The 23,512-nt window shown below is 35.6% G+C and overlaps 1 protein-coding gene across 1 annotated transcript in view; it reads right to left on the bottom strand.

Moving 5' to 3' along the window:
- The window catches only part of LOC136031501 (peroxidase-like), a gene marked incomplete in the record, with an annotated part of 143,388 nt that overhangs the window by 33,794 nt on the left and 86,082 nt on the right, over positions 1–23,512 (bottom strand). The window contains 3 exon segments of the mRNA XM_065711160.1: positions 3,107–3,263; positions 6,623–6,767; positions 19,476–19,673. Coding sequence (XP_065567232.1) covers positions 3,107–3,263; positions 6,623–6,767; positions 19,476–19,673 — 500 coding nt within the window.

Genomic DNA, 23,512 nt, shown 5'->3' with positions numbered 1-23,512 from the left:
ATTGCCGAAGATTGTCCTTTTTGGCCAACCGTCTGGGGATACACGGAAAGTGGGTCGTCCTCGTCTGGGTTGGGAGATTGTCATTATAAAGATTTAAAGGAAACGGGAACTTCTTGGGAGGATGTAAGGAGGGAGGCCTTGAATAGATTAGGTTGGAGGAGCAGCGTGCGTAGCTGTGTTGGCTTCAGGCGGCTTGGTGCTGCAGTGAGTTATTACCTACGATATTATAATTACTATATTGCAATTATTACTATATTTTGATCTGCCATACTGCGATTACTATATTCACCATAAGCTATTACGACTATATGTAGCGACTATATTACGAGTGTTTATCATGGCGGTTATATTTACTTTGTCGTAAATATAATATTGCTGCTACTTTCCAGTGTGAGAAAAAAAAACTATCCTAATAGAGAAAAAAATATTAAAATTTGACATAATAATTGAGCCAAACGATTTAATTTAAGATGAATCACCAATTTTATTTACAACTTTATTTTTACTCAACTTTTAAAGAGGTCAATCGAATCACAATGATGCAAATTTTTGGTATCTCGAAGCTGTCGCAAAACCTGGTTCATTTGTCATGATTTCTTACTTGATGTCGCTTAAGCTACAAATCAGGACACAGAGGAAAAACAAAGTGATAACCAAGCAGTTTTCTAAGTTTATTTTTTTCAAAGCTTGCTTTCTTTTACATTCAGTTGGTTCCTGTTGCGATGATGGCTCTTGTAATAGTCACACTAGATACAGTTTGTCCGAAACCTAAGTCTTCAAAGTGAATTTTACAAATTAGACAAGAAAATGTTGAAAGTTGGAGTAATTTTTTCTCCTTTAAAAAGTATAGAAATTCCAAAACTATCCTTTTTTTCTCATGATGGTCAAACACAAAACATTACCTTCATATCCTCTGAATTATATGCTTATTAAACAAACTAAAATAAGCTGACTATATTTTTCGATGGAAAGTTAAAAGAAAATCTAAAAAAAAAATTTTCCCAACTTTCCATCAAAGATTATCAGGAAAAAAAAATATCAAGACCGTTTCACAATTTGGTTGATAAGATTGTTTTCAATTTAGTAGTAATTTACATCTTTTATTTTTTTTTACGGATTTTCTTTCTTTTTGATGGTGTTTTTGTTGAAAAAAAACCCTCCCCCAATTCTAAGAAATATCTCTTGCCCTCCCTCTCTTAAACTCTTCTGAATTGACACCACTGGCCAAATTAGTTTAGTTAAAACCGTACACAATATAACTATTTTGGCCGTTTGGAATTTTTTTTTCTTTTTTAATGATTGCCTCAGTGTAAAGCAAAAATGACAAAAAGGATGGAAAACAAATAGAAGGAAAATTAGTTTCTAGTTTTTACAACTTTACTCCATTTTTTTCAATTCAAAAAAGAGCGTGAGAGGGGGTCTAATTGCCCTCCAATTTTTGTCATCTAAAAAGGGCAATATGACTTTTTATTTTCGTTCGAATGAGCCTTCATGCAATTTTCTAGGACAAATGCTTCGATACGATCACCCCTGAGAAAGAAAAAATAAAAAAAATTCTACATTAACTAAGCTTTATCTAATGTGTACTTCAAGATTCTAGAATGATCTCAAAACCTTTGGAAGCTTAATGTGTCTCACGACTTATCTCAATAAAAGTAAAAATATCAGTAGAAATATAGTAAAAAAGTTTAATAGTAAAGTAAAAAGTAAAAAAGTAAAAATTGTAGAATTACTGAGTCAGCTAGATGGTTCGTACGATAAAGCAAACTGCCAATGCAGCCTTATAAAAAAAAAAAAAAAAAAAAAAAAAAAAATCTTAATGCGGCGCAATAATTTTGGAAGATTTTAAACAAGAAAAACTCCCCTTAGGTGAGAGCGCTAAGAGTATATATGCCCCTACTAAAAATTCGTATAAGAGCCAAGTCATCAGTGTAAGGACTTCTTTGTTTCAGCTATCTCTCTTAAGCTTTTAAAAACATCTATTAATACCAAAAAAAATTTAGTTTTGCTAAAACTATGGTCTGTTTTAGTAAACTTCTGGTATAGTAATACAACCATTAAGCAGTATTTCATCAATTTTCTTTTGGGTAGACAAAGAAATTTAAAGAAGAAAGGTGAACATTCAAAAAACAAATGAGATAAACGCGATTGAAAATCTTTAATACTGTAAATCCTAATTTCTGTGTTTTCTTCTTACGAGGTTCAACGCAAGAAATTTGACTTCAAGTCTATTTATTATACTTGATATAACAAAACTTGAGAAAAAAAAATGCATCCTGAAAACAACAAGAAGCCTTAAGAAAGAAAATCGTATATATTTCTGTCTAGGACGAGGTGGACATGCTCAGCAAAAGCGAAATGAATTTGTATTTAGAAATATATTCCAAATTTTCTTTACAAACCAAAATTTCTAATTTTTTCGCTCATAATTGAATTTAAAGCTTAATTTTCTTGAAAGAAACAATTAGCTTGTAGTTATCATTACATTTATATTCTCATCTATTATTCACTATGGGTAAAGTTATTTCTTTGAAGTTATTATTTAGAACTGCTACCCTGAAGGGTAAGATCTATAATACCTTGAGAAGGGAGCTAAAACATAAGACATAGTTTATTTCTCATGTGACCAGTCTAAGATCATTTTTTAATATGAAATCAATGATCAGGCTAAATTTCGTAACATATATGGCTTCATTAATACAGCGTACAATACAAGGAAAAATCTGTTATCATGCCAACAGAAAACAAAATTATGTTGTCATTTTCGTGCAAAACTGAAAAATAGTGAACTTATTACCATTTGTATTAATTTTTTGAGCCAATAGTAACTAAAGCATCAATAATTACAATGGTTTCATATTGGTTAACTAGGCTTATTACAATGGTTTCCATAAAGTCTATAAAAAGAAAAAAATGTGTCAAATTGCGGAACTGTCTTCAACCGTCTAGTCGTAGACTGCTTTTACATTATCATGCTAAATATCGTTGCAAAAATGCGTTTTAAAATGAAAATATTAAGCCGTTATGAGGAGCATTAGATCCCCCTCCTCTGGACAATTGTTGCTTAATTTAAGTTTGAAAGTTTTGCATTTTAAGCTGTACTTACATCATTCGTAAATTGTTGATCAGCCATTTGCGAAGCACTTTTGACAAGGCCACGGATGGTTCCATCGTAGACGTCACTTCTTGAGAGTATATGAGGATAGTTGAAATAATACCTTAGATACATTCTTTCATAGGACCTTCCATACTCATCTTGCAAGCTAGAATAAAAGAGTTAAACACTAGCCAAGTTACCAAATATTTCTTTGAAAAAAGTGGCAAATAATTTCTTTTTCAGTTTGAAGATTTCTTTCTCAGTTGCAAGCTAGAATAAAAGAGTTAAACACTAGCCAAGTTACCAAATATTTCTTTTAAAGAAGTGGCAAATAATTTCTTTTTCAGTTCGAAGATTTCTTTTTCAGTTGCAAGCTAGAATAAAAGAGTTAAACACTAGCCAAGTTACCAAATATATCTTTTAAAAAGTGGCAAATAATTTCTTTTTCAGTTCGAAAATTTCTTTTTCAGTTGCAAGCTAGAATAAAGGGTTAAACACTAGCTAAGTTACCAAATATTTCTTTTAAAAAAGTGGGAAATAATTTCTTTTTCAGTTCGAAGATTTCTTTTTCAGTTGCAAGCTAGAATAAAAGAGTTGAACACTAGCCAAGTTACCAAAAAATTCTTTTTAAAAAGTGGCAAATAATTTCTACTTTCATTTCGAAGATTTCTTTTTCAGTTGCAAGCTAGGATAAAAGAGTTAAACACTAGTCAAGTTACCAAATATTTCTTTTAAAAAAGTGGCAAATAATTTCTTTTTCAGTTCGAAGATAGTTTTTATTTCGTCGTTTGCAACTTGTTATTCAAATTAACTTATCCAACGAACGAAAGCTGTTTTTTTTCTAGCCAAATTTTATTCGCTTAAGAAAAACCAAATTTTGTCAGTTAAAAGAACGCGTTCAGTAGAAAAATTTGTAAAGGATTTTTATAGTTAAAAAAAGAGAAATTACAATCAAAGCACTGACAAGTTTCGAACCAATGAGAAAAAAAATCGATCTTTTTTGAGAGGCCATGCCCCCAAACTAAAACTAGTTCTGTGTATGAATCTGGTTATGTATTGGTTTTGTTATAGTTTGTTTCGTATAGGGGGTTAGTGAGTCTGGGGAGCTTACGAATAAATAAATTCCCTTGTAATATCTGAATTCCAGAAGCCAGATGAGGTAGAAAAAATGCCTGGTCCTACAACATTGACAATTGAAGCAAGTATGGTGGCACCATATTAAAATTGGTTTTGTAATTTAGTGTGCAAACATACTGGAGAAATCCAAAAAAAAACTAATAGTGTATTTCGCCCAGGGACATACGGTTTTTATGTTTCAAGCTTTTTAGAAAAAAAGATTGAAATCTTTGTCAGACTATTTTCAGAAAAAAAAATCCTGTAATTCGTTCGGTAATTAGCTTGACAGTCTTAAGCTAGTATGAGGTGTCGTCTGGGAGGACTTTCACCAGGGTAAAGAAATAGTCTAGCTAGTCCCTCGATATAAGGTCGCTTCTATCTATGGTCCAGAGGCTCGAAGTCGAGATCAATTTTTGCAAGATTTTCTGCTGACATATAGAGCAGATGACAAAACCACCGGATGTTTCAAATATCCAGTAACCGAGATAATGGTAGCTGACCAGTTAGGAGAAAAGTCTGGAACTTAAAAGTGGATATCTCCACTTAACACGTAGGCTTCAGCCTCTCAATTCTTCTAAGGTACTTTCTTTTTAATCTGATAACTAACAGGAGGATAAAAAAGTTTTATCCAAGTATTAATTCGATAAGGAAAATCTAATACGAAACACGCATGGTATTGATCTATGGAGGGGTGACGGACGATGCCTCTGATTAGAGTTATATTACATATTAGAGTTAATCCTTGATTAAACATTCACAGCATACTAAGACCCTTAGATATGACTGTGTATAACGAATGGGTGAATAACCATCACAGGTGATGACGGCTATATGACGGATTGTTCAGCTGAACAAGCATTACTTGGTATTATTCGAGTTGATTTTCAGACTTACTTTCTGGGGCCCTTTATTTAGCATCGCTTCTAGTTCTGTCCCAAATAGGCAAATAAGAAAAAGTCATCTACAAAATGAGAATCACTGAAAATTCTATCACCAAACTGCAGTCCAAAAGTGAGACGTTATTATAGTCTATCACACAGTTAAACCTCTCTGAGCTACAACACAACCCTCTTCCTCCATTTGTGACTTCTGATTTTTGGCTGCAACGTCCATTTGCCTTGACGGAGCTTTTTGTGTCAGTTTGCAAGTGCCTAGTATTTTACATGCTTCTCTCTAGAAGACAAGTTCTTTGGAGTATTATCCATAGGGAGTCGCAACCTACTAAGTCTATTATTGCATTGGAGTCACCAAGCTCAGTGAACGCCATCTGACGGAATTCAACAGTTTTTTCAATGATTTGGTGGACCGTAAATGTCTTCGTGGCTGTTGGTCCATGTGAAACAAACCTTGTTGGTTACACCTGATAGTGTTTTTGGAGGATTTCAATGTTTATGTCAAGGAGGTTAATCATAGAAGGCTTATTAGGGAGGTGAAGAAGTTTTTTTCCTCGGTAATTTGAACACTCACTACGGCTTCCCTTGCACTTATATAGCAATAGGATTATACCTTCCTTCCAGCCTTGAGGTATTATTTTTATCCTCTAAACAGCTGATAATAACAGCTGTAGAAATAATAATGCCTCAGGTTTACTACATTTGAACAGCTTAACAGTATTCTATACACTCATGGGAGCTCTTTGGGCTTCATTTTTCTAAGGGCTTAATGAATTTCATCAGCCGAGGATCGAGTCAGGTAGGACTCTTGTCACGATGAAGCAGCAGCGAAAGATATTTAGGGATCTGATGACACTCTTGTGCCATCCAGGATGCAAGACATATAGCTTATATTTCTTCAGGCTCTCTGCTTCATCCTCAGTTAGAGCCCCAGCCTCTGAATTTTTGCATCTGTAGTTGGAGACTGACTATAGTCTGCTTCAAAAGAAGATCTATGGCACCTTTCCTGGCAGCTTCCTCAAGAATGTGCGCTTTTTCAACAACGAAATTCTGTTTTTCGTGATGAATGAGGTTATTTTTCAACCCATTCATCTTTCAGTAGAACAGCCAGTTCTCTGCTAGCCCCACGTTCCACTTTTCCTCAATGACATTTAAAGTAAAATGCCAGGTATACCTTCCTGCGGTATAGGGTCAACCGTTGCCACTCCTGCTATACATAGAACTTTTATGACAGTCAACCAGCCACAGGATCTTTGAGGGACTAAGGCACTCACACATGATGTAGAATTCAACAGCAACATGTTTAAGAATTACAGTATCTTGTAACTCTTTAATATTCGGATTTAATCGTCAGCAATGTGACACAAAAGATATATGAGTTTCTTATTGAATCAAAACGCTTACTTCTTATATTTACAAATATATATTTCACTAAATTTTTGTCCACACTCTATTTCATCAATTAGCTTTGATTGATAAACCATAGAATTCACAAAAAAATTAAATTTTGACTTACTCAATCCAATGGTTCACAGTCGAATGGCCATAACGATAGGCAGCAGTTGCGAATTCGTTAAGTATATTGCCATTCACACTGTCATTGTAGGAAGTATAGCCGTACGTTTTTGGCACGAGTCCATAGTATTCCAGAACATCTCTACCTATAAAGCGAAAGAAATATACATGCAAATACATAATACATACAAAATTAAAAAAGATGACAAATAATGACTGAGGAAAAACAGAGAAAGAAATGTTTTTAGTATCTATTACGTGATATGAAATCACAAATGATTTTGAAAGAATCTGAACAGCTAAAACAAAAGGCAAGGGAAAATGACTGAGGTAACGATGCACGAAAATGAAGCGCAAACGTGATCAGCTGCTAGAAAACATGCAACGGCAAGCATCACAACGAATCCTAAATCAAACAGTTCGTGGTAACGAACTGAAGTAAGGAGCAACCCGGCTCAATAGTAACCGAAACTCAAAAAAATGGAATTTTAATACCAATAGTTACATAAAAAAATTGTATTTTAATGTTGATTTTAAATATATAACTTTCATCAAGATTAGTCTTACCTATCAAAAGTTACGAGCCTGAGAAAATTTGCCTCGTTTTAGAAAATAGGGGGAAACCCCCCCCTAAAAGACATACAATCTTAACGAAAATTACACAATCAGATTCAGTTGTATCAGAGAAACTTATTGTAGAAGTTTCAAGCTCCTATCTACAAAAATGTGGAATTTCGCCTTTTTTGCCAGAAGACAAATCACGGATGCGTGTTTATTTGTTTTTTTTTTCTGTTTTTGTTTTTTGTTTGTTTGTTTTTTTCCCCAGGGGTGATCGTATCGACCCAGTGTTCCTAGAATGTCGCGAGAGGGCTCATTCTAATGGAAATTAACAGTTCTAGTGCCCTTTTTAGGTGACCCAAAAAATTGGAGGGCACCTAGGCCCCCTCCCCCGCTCATTTTTCCCCATAGTCACCGGATCAAAGTTCTGAGATACCTATTTTATTCACCATAGTCTAAAAACTTAATAACGATGTCTTTGGGGACGACTTATTCCCCCGCAGTCCCCGTGGGAGGGGTTGCAAGTTACAAACTTTGACCTGTGTTTAAATATAGCAATGGTTACTGGGAAGTGTATGGACGTTTTCAGGGGGATTTTTTCGGTTTGGGGAGGGGGGAGAGAGTTGATGGGGGGCTACGTGGGAAGTTCTTCCATGGAAAAACTTCTCATGGGGGAAGAGACTTTCAATGACGGGGGTGCAGGATTTTCTAGCATTATTTAAAAAAAAACAAGGAGAAAATAAATATGAAAAGTTTTTTCTACTGAAAGTGAGGAGCAGCATTAAAACTTAAAACGAGCAGAAAGTATTACACATATAACCCGACAGATTGTGGGGGGTCATGTTACTCTTTTATAGAGACATATTTATTGGATCTTCAAATTATGATCAACAAAATGAATATATAAAAGTTTTGATAGGATAACTTTGGGGAAAAGGCGCATAGGAGGGGGGCTTCCCCCCTATCTATGTAATTTCAGTTCAAATGCACCCTCTCCCGATGTTCTATGACTATTATTTTGATGCGATCACTTCTGCAAAAAAATAATAATAATAATAAAAAAATCTGTATCCGTTATCTTTCTTCTGGTAAAAAAAAAATTAAATTCCACATTTTTGCATATAGGAGCTTGAAACTTTTACATTGGGGTGCTCTGATGCTCTGAATTTGGATATGATGTTTTAATTAAGATTCCTTGATTTTTAGGGGATGTTTCCACCTTTTTCGAAAATCAGGCAAATTTTCTCAGGCTCGTAACTTTTAGTGGATAACACTAGAATTGATGAATCTTATATATTTGGAATTAGAATAATAAGTTGATTCTTTCGATGTATCTATTGATGTATCAAAAATCCGTTTTTTAGAGTCCAGTAATTATTGAGCCGAGTCACTCCTTGCATACAATTCGTTACCATGAACCGTTTGGTATGAAAAAGCGTTTGATTCAGCTTATAGAAAAGCTTTGGTGAAGGTCCTTGCTCTGTATTGTACACCAGATAAATATTGCCACCGTAAGAAAGAAGGCCCTAGTTCCAAAAACTATAATTTTTCAGGATTCAAGAAAAACTGTTTATAAAGCTGGTATCAATACTTTTTCGCTCTCAAGTAGCTTTATATTTAGGAATGCTAAATTTAACTGTATAAATTTATTTGTGCCTTCAAAAAAGCCTAAAATATTAACGTTAAATGTATCTATGGCCTTTTTCCTTATCACTGCTCGGCACTACATATACACATCTATAAGCCATGGTTCTTACCATAGGAGTTGAGGCTCTTAAAGTTCAAATTATTCAGGTTAAAAGACAATCATCAAGTTTATAAATATTACACAATATTTATTTTTAAAATATTGAGGACAAAAAAAAGAGATCATTGTCATATTTGAGTAACAGACATAATACTAACAGTGAATGAGTATTTTTGTTTTTTAATAACATTTATGTCACAGGAACAAGTTTCTTTTCTCAAAGCAGTTGAAAAAGTCCGCCTTTTTCGACTGTAGAAAGTTCTTACCCCGATAATTGGATGAACAGAAAGAATGAACAAATAGATGAACAGAATGAACAGACAGAGTTTCTCAAGAATCTTTTTCTTCTATTCCTTATTTAAACCACGGACTTTCTCTCTATTTCTTGGTGCCAAAACCTTTAAACATTTTTCTTATAAAAGGTTCATCGTCTTCATACTAGCATCTTCATACTCAGCTGAATAGAAAAGAAAAGTGTGTCCTCTTCCTGCTGTTAAATTTACTAAAAACTAAGGAAGGCATACTTTCGTGAATATTTTTCTGCTGAATGTTTAAAATATTCAAAATATCAAAAATATATTCGGTGGCAATGCAGTTTTTTTTTTCACTTTTCTAGAATTGACCCCTTTTAAACAACGGACGCAATCAATAAAATCATAGAATTTCCCACAATGTTTCACTGATAATGAAAGAAATCGGCAGGCATGATTGTGTGACTTCGCTCAAAGAAAAAAAAATCAACTTTTTCCAAGAAAACTTTATTACAATACCATATCAGGTAGATTAGAAGGCTGAAAAACGTCTAATTTTTACTTTACCTAGATTAGTCATCTAGCCAAAGAAAAAAAAATGTTTGCATCCCTAAAGCGATAAAAAAGGGATATATAATTTAAGACGCCCTCCTTTTTTCTTCCACTAATAGCTTCAAATCATAATATAGCTTATATTTTTGGCTTGGACTGAGTGCAATAAAGCTTTCACTAAATTCCCCCATTCCTCTAGTAAACACGGCTTCATTAAAAGAATCTATGCCTGGTAACTTCTTAAAGATCAAGAAGTTAATAACTTCTTGAAGATCTTGAATAACTTCTTGAAGATCATCTTCGTGGATAACTTCTTGAATATCAGCCCAAAAACATAATTTTCGGAAAAAATTTGTGTTTTGCATTGTTTTCTACCAATCGCTTGAATTTCCTTTTCCATGTGGTATTTTCAATAAATATAAAACAGGGTGGCGTCTTTTAGATTATCTTCGTTGCGAATAACATCTAATACACCTGATAAAAAAGTAAGACATCCAAAACCAATTAAAATAGACAAAACTATAAGTATTGATCATATAGACAGGTAAAACCCCAGTTTCACATGTTACAGAAGAGAACATTCCATAGATAGGAGATATCTTCCTAACGACACGGAGAATCAAAGGATGCACATTGATTTCTTAAACTCCCATCCAAGTTTCGATTATTCTTGTGCTTTGTGTAGAAAAGTTGTAAATGATAAGTATATATCGTTATCCAGCGTAGGCCATGAAAAATTTAAGGACTTCTTAAGGAGAAAATTAATTCTTAAGGAGAATTTTTTCAAAAAATATAGAATAGTGAGGCTTCTTTTAGATTATCTACGTTGTGGCATTGATCATGCTCCTCAAATTTGAATTAATTCTTCTCCTTAAAAAGTCCTTAAGTTCTTCATAGCCTAGGCTGAAAAACTATATATACTTATCATTTACAACTTTACTATACCAATCCCGAGAACAATCGAAACTTGGATGGGAATTTAAGAAATCATTGTATATCTTTTGATTTCTCGTGTCGCTAGGAAGATGTCTCCTATTCAAGGCATATTCACTTCTGGAATATATAACACTGGGGTTGTACCTGTCTATATGATCAATAATTATAGTTTTGTCTATTTTGATTAATTTTGGATCTCTAACTGTAGCGTCAGATGTATTAGATGTTATTCCTGTCATTGAATCTTTGCCAACATCTGCTAAGGTGTCGTAAATTACTGAGTTTTTAAGGCACTTAGCATTAACCAAGTGAGATACAGCGATTGCAAATTCTGTCGGTTTGTCGGTCTGTCTTTCTGTCCTGGTTTTGCTACTTTAGGCACTTCCAGGTAAGCTAGGACGATGAAATTTGGCAGGCGTATCAGGGACCGGTCCAGATTAAATTAGAAATAGTCGTTTCCCAATTTGACCATCTGTGGAGGAGTGGGGAGGCCAGTTAATTCGAAAACATAGAAAAAACTAAGTATTTTTAACTTACAAATGGGTGATTTGATCTTAATGAAATTTGATGTTTGGAAGGGTATTGTGAGCTGTTATTTTCAATCCAAACCAGATCCGGTGACATTGGGGGGAGTTGGAGGGGTAACCTAAAATCTTGGAAACCCCTTAGAGTGGAGGGATCGGGGTGAAAATTGGTGAGAAAAATAAGCAGACGTCCTAGATATGTTATTGAGATAACTAGAACGGATCTGCTCTGTTTGAGGGAGTTGGGGGGGGGGGGTTAATTCTGAAAAATTAAAAAAAATGAGGTATTTTTAACTTACGAAGGAGAGATCGCTTCTTAATGAAACTCGAATTTTGGAAGGATATGGGGTCTCAGAGCTCTTATTTAAATCCTAACTGGATCCATTGACATTGGGGGGATTTGAAGGGGGAACCTAAAATCTTGGAAAACTCTTAGAGTGGAGGGATCGGGATGAAACTTGGTGGGAAAATAAGTACAAGTCCTAGATACGGGATTGACATAACTGGAACTGATCTGCTCTCTTTGGGGGATTTGGGGGGACTAGGGTTAATTCCGAAAAATTAGAAAAATGAGGTATTTGTAGCTTACGAACGGGTGATCAGATATTAATGAAATTTGATATATAAAAGGATCTTGTGCCTTAAAACTCTCATTTTAAATCCCAACCAGATCCGATGACATTGAAGGGAGTTGGAGGGGGAAGTCGTAATTCTTAGAAAACGTGAAAATTAAGGTATCTCACGAATGGGCGATCGGATCTCAATGAAAATGATATATAGAAGAATCTTATGTCTCAGATGCTCCAGTTTCAATCCGAATCGGATCCAGGGACAGAGAGGGTTGGAGGGGGGAAACAAAAATCTTAGAAACCGGAAATCTTGGAAAACACTTAGAGTGGAGAGATCGGGAAAAACTTGGTGGGAAAAATAAGCACAAGTTGGTGCCTATATAATTGGGACAAATCCGTTCTCTTTGGGGGAGCTGGGGGTTGTTAATTTGGAAAAATTAGAAAAACTGAGGTATTTCTAACTTAAGAACGGTTGACCGGACCTTAATGAAATTTAATATTTAGAAGGAACTCATGTCTCAGAGCTCTTATTTCAAATCCCGACCAGATCTGTTGACACTGGGGGGAGTTGGGGGGACTGGAAATATTGGATAACGCTTATAAATATCGAAAATGCGTGATCGACATATCCGGACTGGATCCGCTCTCTTTGGGCAAGTTAGGTGTTGGGGGTTGACTGCTTTGGCCAGTTTGGTGCTTCTGGACATGCTAAGACGATGAAGATTGGTAGGCATGACAGGGAGCTGTACAAACTGACTTGACAAAGTCGTTTTCCCCGATTTGACCATCTAGGGGGGCTGAAGATAGAGGAAAAGTTAGAAAAATTGAGGTATTATTAACTTGCGAGTGGGTGATTGGATCTTAATGAATTTTGATGTTTAGAAGGACCTCGTGACTCAGAGCTCTTATTTTAAATCCCGACCGGTACTAAGCCTCTGATTTTCCTTTTAAAGCAGCCTATTGATTCTTAGAATTTTGCTAGAGCTCATACCATATGAGCTCTTGGCTCTTGGCTCTTCCGACCTCGTCACAAGTGCCATATGAGCTCTTAGCTCTTTTTTTTTCTAAAAAATCCTAAAGTTCTGAGAAAAAACCTATAATACTCTAAGTTTGTTTCCTTCTGTCATTCATAATATATATATATAAACGAATTGTTCCTTGTTTCTGATTAATTTAAAAAAAAAAAACAAGTTTTATTAACTGAAAGTAAGGAGCGACATTAAAACTTAAAACGAACAGAAATTACTCCGTGTATGAAAGGGGCTGTTCCCTCCTCATAGCCCCGCTCTTTACTCTAAAGTTTGACTCTTTCTCTCAATTCTACCTTTTAAAACAGTAAATAACTTTACCGTAAAGAGCGGGGCGTTGAGGTGGGAACAGCCCCTTTCATACACTGAGTAATTTCCGTTCGTTTTAAGTTTTAATGTCGCTCCTTACTTTCAGTTTTAAAAACTTTTTTTTTATTTAATTCATAAATATGGCGTTACTCACATGAATCTTTTTTTCAAGGGCCAACATTGCGGCTCTTAACGAATTTTCTCAAACTCGTGACCTGTGCAGATCATTTTTTTTTAAGCCAGAAATTCCCAGGATGACAATTTTGAGAAAAATATGGAATCGTTAGAAAAAATACATGGATAAACAAATACAAACATGCACAATTACTCCTTGTTTGAAGGGATAGTTGCTCTTTGCTTATATTTAAAAAAAATACGTTACGATTTTATTTTTATCTTCTTTAGAAATGAACTTGCTGTTCAATTCTAGCTCTTATTAATTCTATTCAGGAACTTATAAACATATCTCTGTTTAAGCCCATTAAACAAGGATTTAAATTTATACGCATCTTCAATAATCAGTTGGAATTATTAATCAGTTCAAACTTTACACACTAACTATTTATCAATTTAAGACAGTGTACACACATAGGGAGCGATGCTTCCAATCTTATGGATTGGAAATGCAGCTGCCCTTTCAGCTAAAAAGCTCAAAGAGGGAGGAGTCAGCTCAAGAGGGAGGGTTGTAGGAAGGTAAATGAGACTTCTTTTTACTTATCATATTGTAGATTGAAAATCATGGATGAATCCACTGTAAGCAAAGTTCAATATGACATACTTTCTGCTAAAGTGATAATGGTAGAGGGTGTTGGTTGCAATCATTTTCATTATTACGATAAAATCACAAGAGCCCAAGTCACAAAGGTTCAGTGTCTCCCCCCTCCACCCGAAATTCCGCAATAGCCGTCGGGCTATTTGTGTCCCCTCGACCATGGTGTTTTACGAAAGGGCATGGTTGTTTTTTCTGCTATTTGTAGAAAGCCTTCCTTGGTTATGTCAAGGTGTCTAACATTGTTCTCTCATCATAAGAATTCCACTTATCAGCTCCAAACGGGATTAGGTGGGTTCGTCCCTCTGGAAAGAGCGGAGATCCAGTAACCAGCCGCCAACAACCAATCAAAATCAGTAATAGAGGGAAAACTTCTTTTTTCCTTCAGGAATTACTCCTCAAAGGGCCTTTTCATGTACTGAGTTCAGCTCTTTATACATTAAATAAAAAAAACAAGTTTTTTTAACTGCAACTAAGGAGCGACATTAAAACTTAAAACAAACAGAAATCATTCCATATATGAAAGGGGTTGTCCCCTTCTCAACTTCCCGCTCTTTAAGCTAAAGTTTGACTCTTTGTCACAGTTCTACTTTATAAAACAATAAAAAAGTTTAGGGTAAAGAGCGGGAGGTTGAGGAGGGGACAACATCTTTCATATACGGAATAATTTCTGTTCGTTTTAAGTTTTAATGTCGTTCCTTACTTGCAGTTAAAACAACTAATTTTTTTATCTTATTTTTGAACATTTTTGAAGTAATGCATATTTTGATTTTGGCTCACCTCACATGAATAATTAAAACGACACTTGCATATTAATTTTTTTACTAAATGGCTTTCTCTTAGTTTTGATTCGACAATTCTGATGAAAAAGGAATGGGGGAAGGAGCCCGGTTGTCCTCCAATTTTTGGTTATTTGAAAATGCAAATAGATTTTTTTTTATTTTCTTACAAACGTTTTTGTAAGTAATAAACATACGTACCTTACGAATTAACTTACGCAACGAACTTATATATTTGATTATTTTTATTACGTATATGAAGGGGTTCGCACCCTCGTCAATGCCTTGCTCTTTACAGTAAAGTTTGAATTGTGTCCCGAATCTTTAAGAATGACCCCTGAATCACAAATGCCGTAGAATAAATAGTTGAAATTACTAAAAATACTTTAGCATAAAGAGCAAGGTATTGTGCAGGAGACAAACCCCCTTATATGCTTAATATTTAATGTTCGTTTTAAGTGTTAATGCTGCTCATTATTTCCAGTTGAAAAAAATACTTATTTTCTCATTGTGTTTTTTTTAATAGTGCTAGAAATCCTGCGCCCCCTTCATGGAAATCCTCTTCCCTTGTGATAAATTCCTCCATGGAAATAGTTTTCAACGAAACCCCCCCCCCCCCAACCCCACCCCAGCACGAAAAAGTCACCCTGAACACACCTGTACACTTCATAATAACCATTACTATATGTAAACAATGGTCAAAGTTTGTAACTTGTAGCCTCTCCCCCGGGGACTATGGGGGAGTCCCGGGGGATCTCCCCCGGGGGATTAAGTCGTCCCCAAAGACATAGTTATTAGATTTTCAACTGAGCTGAACAGAATGGCTATTTCAAAATCTTAATTCGATGACTTTGGAGAAAAATGTGCGTGGGAGGGGGCCGAGGTACCCTTCATTTGTTTTGGTCACTTAAAAAGGGCACTAGAACTTCTAATTTTCGTTAGAATGAGCCCTCTCGCGAAATTCTAGGACCACTGGGTCGACACGATCACCCCTGGAAAAAAAAACAAAAAAACAATCAAACAAATAAACACGCATCCGTGATCTGTCTTCTGGCAAAAAACACAAAATTCCACATTTTTGTAGATAGGACCTTAAAAATCCTACAGTAGTGTTCTCTGCTGTGCTGAACCTGATGGCTGGACCTTCGATGAACCAGTGGGTAAGACTAAACTTGATGAAACTTATATATTTAAAATCATCATTAAAATGCGATTCTTTTTATGTGCCTATTGGTATCAAAACTACGTTTTTTAGAGTTTCGGTTACTATTGAGCCGGGTCACTCCTTTCTACAGTTCGTTATCAAAAACTGTTTGATAATGGAGGATTCACTATCATGAAACGATTGTGGTAGCCGTTATTGAAACTGGGTGATCCAATCTTGGCAGCCGGGCAGCCTGCTCGAAAAAATACCCTGCCTACTGGTCAGACCCTGAACAGGACAGCCGGTGCCGGAAATTAGCAGTTGTGGGCTCTTATTTCTACCGACTACGCTCTAGTCCATCATGACATTGTGTCATGTCACATTTAACCCTTGTGCCAGAGATCCACTTTAAGCGTGCAGTGATAGCCTCGGTTTTGTAATTTAAAAAAAAAAAGTTTTTTTCAACTGAAAGTAAGGAGCAACATAAAAGCTTGAAACTAACATAAATTATTACGTAAATGAGAAGGGTTACTCCTCCTCAAAACATCGCTCCTTACGCTAAAGCTTTTTAGTAATTAAAAAAAGTCTTCTTATTGTTCTAATTAAACGAACAGTGCTTCGATAGTCGTTCTTAAGAATTGGGACAGAATTCAAACTTTAGCGTAAAGAGCGAGGTGCTGAGGAAGAGAAATCCCCCTCGTGTACGTAATAATTTATGTTCGTTTTAAGTTGTAATGTTGCTCCTTACTTTCAGTTGAAAAATGTTATTATTTTTAAATTTAATTTCTGATCGTTTTGTAAGTAATACCAGGAAATCTGGCTACACTTTCACGGGTAAATCCCTCCTCTTCTAGGATTTATTCTCTAGACAATTCGATCCTGGTAAAAATTTACCCCAGACAATTATCCTTAACATTACCACGTGTAAAATTGAGTCGGCAATCAGAAAGCAAAATCTAAAAAGAATTTCATATAGGAATCCTGGCAAATTCCACTAACGTAAAATTTCTCCTGAAAAATTCACCCTCTGGAAACCTCCCGCCCCATGAAAAATTATCCATGTGGAAAATCCCACTAGTAAGAAATTCACCCCCCCCCCAAAAAAAAAAAACGTATACATACTTCCCAATAACAAGTACTATAGATAAGCCTTTCAACGATGCTGAATAAAATGGTTATCTCGAGATTTTGATCGGACCATTTTGAGAAAGAAGGGCATGGGAGGGGGCCTATTTGTCCTCCATTTTTTTCAGTTACTCAAAAAGAGCCCTAGAAATTTTAATTTTAGTTCGAATGAGCTCTCTCACGATGTTCTAGGGCCACTCGGTTAATACCATCACCCTCGGGGGAAAAAAAATAAACACGCATCTGTGATCTGGCAAAAAATACAAAATTTTACATTTTTCAGATAGGAGCTTGAATCCTTTACAGTAGGATTCTCTGATACGCTGAGTCTGATGATGAGATTTTCATTAAGATCCTATGACTTCTAGCGGGTTTCCCTCTTTGTTTTTTGAAAATCGGGCAAATTTTCTCAGGCGCGTGACCTTTGATGGATAAGACTAAAGCTGATGAAACTTACATAGTTGAAATGAGCATAAGAATTTGTTTCTTCTCATATATCTACTGGTATCAAAACTGCTTTTTATAGAATTCCGATCACTATTGAGCTGGATCCTTCCCTACTTACAGTTCGTTACCACTAATTGTTTTATCGAACGCCCAGAAGCCCTTAAATATGAATTTTCATGAAAATCAGAGACTATCCATAGAATAAGTCCTTGGCTGTTTTGATTTAGAACATTCAAACTCTAATCTCAAAGATTAATATTTAATCACACATTGTGATTCCTAAATTATCCCAGACTATGGATTAAGTATGCCTCTACGACTCAGATATGGACTAATCAAATTGATGCGAAGCCCTTGCATCGCTTCTGCTACAGTATGATACAATATACACATCTCTAAAATAAAATTGTTTTAAAGGGGGGGATAGCTTTTCAAAGCCCCGCTTGTGTCTCTAATCGTAAAGCACACTCATAGGTAGATCCAATCGCAAGGAGACACAAAGGACGCAAAGGCACCGTGGCAACGGGCACTATAAAAATAAAATTTGGATGCACTGAAATTCATTAAAAATTCCACAGTATGGCACCTATAACCCAAGGACCTGTTTATGGAAGATAATCGAAACTAAGATGTAGCATACACCTCTAAATATCCCTCTGCTATGTCCTACCCCTTTGTATTTTAGTCCCCCAATAACACAAACCGAAAATTGTTGTAGGCTTCCTGTTTAAAAAAGGTGGAACATGCCTCTCTCTACAAAGTTGATGATTTTTAGACACCGTCATTATTAGCTCTTGGCAGCACCATGCCAGGGTCGGTGTTGTTTATTGCACAAGCTATAATAGGATACCTTTTGGTACTCTAATCCTACAGATAAATAAGACATACAGATAAGACATGTCACATGCCTGTCTTTTCGTAAAATACCGGTAATGCAGGGAGAAGCGTTGGGGTGAGCACAGAACCATTTTGCCGTTCTTATCACACAGATCTAATTTTCCCGCATATTTCCAATTTCATAAAGAGAAAACTTCCCCAGTTTTCTAAAAAAAATTTTTAATGAAAAGTAAATCATTTGTACAATTTGAGGCCCTTAGCTGCGTGGGGTGCGTTCTCTTAACAGGCGCAATTTCTTGTTATTTTCTTTCTCTTTGAGGGGGGGAGACATTTCAATCGTTTTGAGTGGCAAGGCTATAAAAATGTGTTCAAGTTCTAATCATGGATTTATCGGGGTCTGGAGGTTAAAAAAAAGGTGCAAGAGACTGACAAGCCTTCAGTCATTGTCAACCCCTTTTAAAGACACTAGAACTTTAAATTTCTGATTAATCGAAGCCACTCTTAAGTTTCTGTGACTGTTCATTCTATATTAAGCTGACAGGGGGAAAAGTACACATAGAACACACGTCACTTTTGTTGAGTTAATGCTACTGTGTTGACTCTGATTATCATGAAATGTAATAATCGCTTTGTTTTGTATATTTGTTTGAGACAGTAAAGTTGTGACTGTCATAATAACAGACTAGTTCAATAGTTTAACAGAAAATTTTCCAGAAGAGGGAAAAACAAACCAATAGGCACGCAGAGAGTACAAAGAAATAATATGCCAAATCTTAGGGAAAAAACATTCAGAAAAAAAGGTTAGCCTTTAGTGATCATGAATCGTGGCTGACAAATAATTCTAGTTGTTTGATATTAAGAATTTCCAGATCCAGTTATTAAAAATTACATAGCCAAATGGAACGCCCAAGAAGAGCGAATGGCGGAGGAGACCATACTATGACTAAGAACCAACTTTATTAGAGGAGGCAGGTCCACTTCCTTTCACTACTTTTTTTCAGGGGGGTTACAAAAACTTTTAAGACTCATAAAACATTTGTTTAGATTTACTATTGTAACATTTTTTTTACAAATCGGGTAAACATTTCTGGGGGGGGGGTCAAACCCCCTGGATACGGCCTTGGCATGAGGCAGACAATATGTTCTGCTCCAATCAGCAGATTCAAGTGTGAATAGTCATAGAGATTTGCCAAATTTTTCTCAAATACAACATGCTCAGATTTAAAATTATGATACGACGCCCTAGCAAAAAATAAAGTAAGTTTTAAAGTGACCTTACCCAGAATTAAAGGAAGGTATTCATTATAAGTTATGTGTTGCAATATTGCCCCCACGATTCTCCGTCCTTCTTGGTAAAGTCTTTCATCATTCCAGTGTGGGTTAAGGCGGGATAAATGGTACACAATCTGATTATGCAGTCTAAGAAAGCAGGTTTGCATAATCGTCAAGGAAAAAATCTGGTTCACTCTTTCATCGCCTAAAATGGTTTAAATAATTGTAAGATAAACAAATACCATTTATTATTTATAAAATACAACACGATTTTGTATTTTTAGAAATACCAGGTAAAATTCATTTTACTCGTACTTAATTGAATGTTGACTAAGATAAGAACTTACCAATTAACGAATAACACACCAATAGAACATAACTGTGCACCACCTACACTAATGCGAATAGGGGATCAGACATAAAATAAGAATCTAGAACTTATTAGATAACTTTATGTTTGTTGATTATTAAAAAGACAAGGTTGCTTTCTATACGGATCAAAAAACTGAGTCGACCAACAATAATTACATAATAGAAGGGGCAGATATAAGCTTCGTAAGTGGCGCAATAGCGCTGCCCAATGTTTTTCGATTTTTTTGTTTTAGACCAGAGCACTTCGTGTAGAAGGAATGGCTGTAGAAACTTTGAAAAGGGTGCATTCAACTGGAAATCGAAAGGGATAGTGCCCTTTCTAATAGTCGGAAGTGATTGGAGGGCAACCAACCTCATCCCCACGCCCACCATTTCCCCCAAACATATCCAATCAAAATTTTAAGTAGCCACTTTGTTCAGCGTAGTTGAAAGGCCCAAAAATTATGTCTTTGAGGCTGACAACTCCCTCCAAGCCCTCAGGGCAAGGGTTATAAGTTATACCCTGCGGTGTGTAATGTTCTTATAGAATGGGCGGTCATAACTTTGAAAATGGTTCATTCGATTGGAAATTGCAACTTCCAGTGCCTTTTTAAATAATTGAAAGTGATTGGAGTGTGAAACCCCCCCCCCCAAGTCCACCATTTCTCCAAACACATCCAATAAAAATTTTGAAATAGTATTTGAATATTGCCTTTGAAAGTCTTTGAAATTTTGAATATGACATACAGTTCGTTACTACGAACTGTTTGAACCGCAATTTTTTCAGATGTTTCTTTTGTTTGTTATTAGGTATACGAGGAGTTGCCCCCTCCTTAGTACTTCATTCTTAACGTTAAAATGTTCGTGAATTTGTAAAAAAGCTTATTCTTCTAATTAAACGGTTCTTTTGTGTCAGGAGGCATTCTTAAATAATTGGAACAAAAAGTCAAACAATAGCGTAAAGAGTGAGGTAAAGAGAAGGGGGCAACCCTTTCATATACATAATAATTTCTGTTCGTTTTAAGTTTTAATGTTGTTCCTTATTTTCAGTTGGAAAAAAGAACTTTTTTTATTTATTTAATAACAACCACAAGACAAAAACATTCAATATCTTTGGTTTATTATAACATAAAAATCATAGTTAATAAGCTGCTTAAGATAATATTAAATGCTAAGATTGGCCAAAAAATAACACAAGCAAAACATTGTTTATATCGGCCATTATTTAACAAAATTCTAACTTTAGCGAATAGAGCGAGGTACCGACAAAGGGAAGAAACTAACTAATATACGTAATACGATGGGATCCGCCCCCTTGTCAATACCTTGCTCTTTTAGCTTAAGTTCAAATTTTGTTCTAATTCCTTAAGAATGCCCCTGAATCTAAAAAGCCGTTTAATTAGAATAAATAGCTCTTTTGGAATTACGAAAAATACTTTAGCGTAAAGAGCGAGATATTGAGGAAGGAGCAAACCCCCTAATATTCGTAATAATTCTGTTTTTAAGTTTTAATGTTGCTCTTTACCTTCAGTCGAAAACACTTGTGTTTTTCTAATTTAATTTCTGAATTATTTTAAACAGTGCTGGAAAATCAAGCGGAAAGATACTCCCACATAACCTTCTCCCGCCCGACCCCCACCATAAAAAAAATCCCCCTGAAAATGTCTTTATACTTTCCAATAACCAATAATGTAAACAATGGGCAAAGTACATAACTTACAGCCCTTCCCCCGGGACTGTGGGGGATTAAATCGGCCTCAAAGACATAGTTATTTGATTTTTTATTTATGTTGCACAAAATGGCTATATCAAAATTTTGATCTGGTGACTTTGGGAAAAATGAGTGTGGGAGGGGGCCGAGTTGCCCTCCTATTTTTTGAACACTTTAAAAGCGCACTAGAACTTTTAATTTCCGTGCGATTCAGCCCTGTCACGGCATTCTAGGACCACTGGGTCGATACGAACACCCCTGGAAAAAAAACAAAACAAATAAACACGTATCCGTGATCTTTCTTCTTTCAAAAAACACAAAGTTCCACACTTCTGCAGATAAGAGCTTGAAACCTCTTCAGTAGTGATCTCTGATATGCTGAATCTGATGGTGTTTCATTAAGATATTGTGACCTTTAGGGGGTGTTTTTCCCTTTTTCCAAAATAAGGCAAATTTCTCAGCCTCGTAACTTTTGATAGGTAGGACTAAACTGAATAAAACTATAAACTTGATTAAATATAGGACTAAACATGATGAAATATAGATAAAATCAGCATAAAAATCCAATTCTTTTGATGTATCTATTTGTATCAATATTCCGCTTTTAGAGTTTCGGTTACTATTGAGCCGGGTCGTTCCTTACTTAAAGCTCGTTACCACGAACCGTTGGATAAAAGTTCAAATAGGGATAAAGTTCTTTGAATAGACAGTGAGCATTTTCACAAAAATACTAGATCAAACAGCTCGTTGTAACGAACTGTAGTAAGGAGCGACCCGGCTCAATAGTCAACGAAACTCTAAAAAAGGGAATTTTGATGCTAATAGATACATCAAAGATTCGGATTTTTATGCTGATTTTGATATATAAAATGCTGATATATAAGTTTAATCAAATTTAGTCTTACCCATCACAAGTTACGATCCTGAGAAAATTTGCCTTATTTTGGAAAACAGGGGGAAACACCCCCTAAAAGTCATAGGACCTTAACGAAAGTCATACCATCGCAATCAGCGTATCAAAGAACCAACTGTAGAAGCTTCAAGCTCCTATCTACAAAAATGCGAAATTTTGTATTTTTTGACAGGAGACCGATCACGGATGCATGTTTATTTGTTTTCTTTTTTTTCCCAGGGGTGATCCTATCGACCCAGTGGTCCTAGAAGGTTGCAATTGGGCTCATTCTAACGGAAATTAAAAGCTCTAGTGCCCTTTTTAAGTGACCGAAAAAATTGGAGGGCACCTAGGCTCCGTTCCTCGCTTATTTTCCCCAAAGTCAACGGATGAAAAAATTGAGACAGCCATTTTGTTCAGCATCGTCGAAAAACCCAGTAACAATGTCTTTGGGGACGAGTTACTCCCTTAGAGTCCCCGAGGGAGGGGCTGCAAGTTACCAACTTTAAAAAGTATTTACGTATAGTAATGGTTATTTGGAGGTGTACAGACGGATTCAAGCGGATTTTTTCGGTTGGGGCGGGGGTTTCCTCCATCTTTTTAGTAATGGAGGATTTTGTCATAGGGGAAGATAATTTCCATGAAAGGGGTGCAGGATATTCTAGCATTATTTAAACCAAAATACAATGAAAAATAAATATGAAAAAGTTTTTTTCAACTGAAAGTAAGGAGCAGCATTAAAACTTAAAACGAACAGAAATTATTGCGCATATGAGGGGTTCATCCCCTCCTAAATACCTCGCTCTTTACACTAAAGTATTTCTAGTAATTCCAACTATTTATTCTACGGCCTTTGTGAAAGTCCTAGTTGTTTTTTTTTCAAGTGACCAAAAGATTGGAGGGCAATTAGGCCTCCTACCCCACCCCTTTTTTCTCAAAATTGTCCGATCAAAACTAAGAGAAAGCCATTTAGCCAAAAAAAATTAATATGCAAATTTTTGTTTTAATTACTCATGTGCAGAGAGCCAAAATCAAAGCATGTATTAATTCAAAAACGTTCAGAAATTAAACGAAAAAAAACAAGTTTTCT

This window comes from Artemia franciscana, chromosome 9 (assembly GCF_032884065.1).
Source record: "Artemia franciscana chromosome 9, ASM3288406v1, whole genome shotgun sequence".
NCBI classification, from domain to species: Eukaryota; Metazoa; Arthropoda; class Branchiopoda; order Anostraca; family Artemiidae; genus Artemia; species Artemia franciscana.
This window is presented reverse-complemented; position numbering and strand designations above follow the sequence as displayed.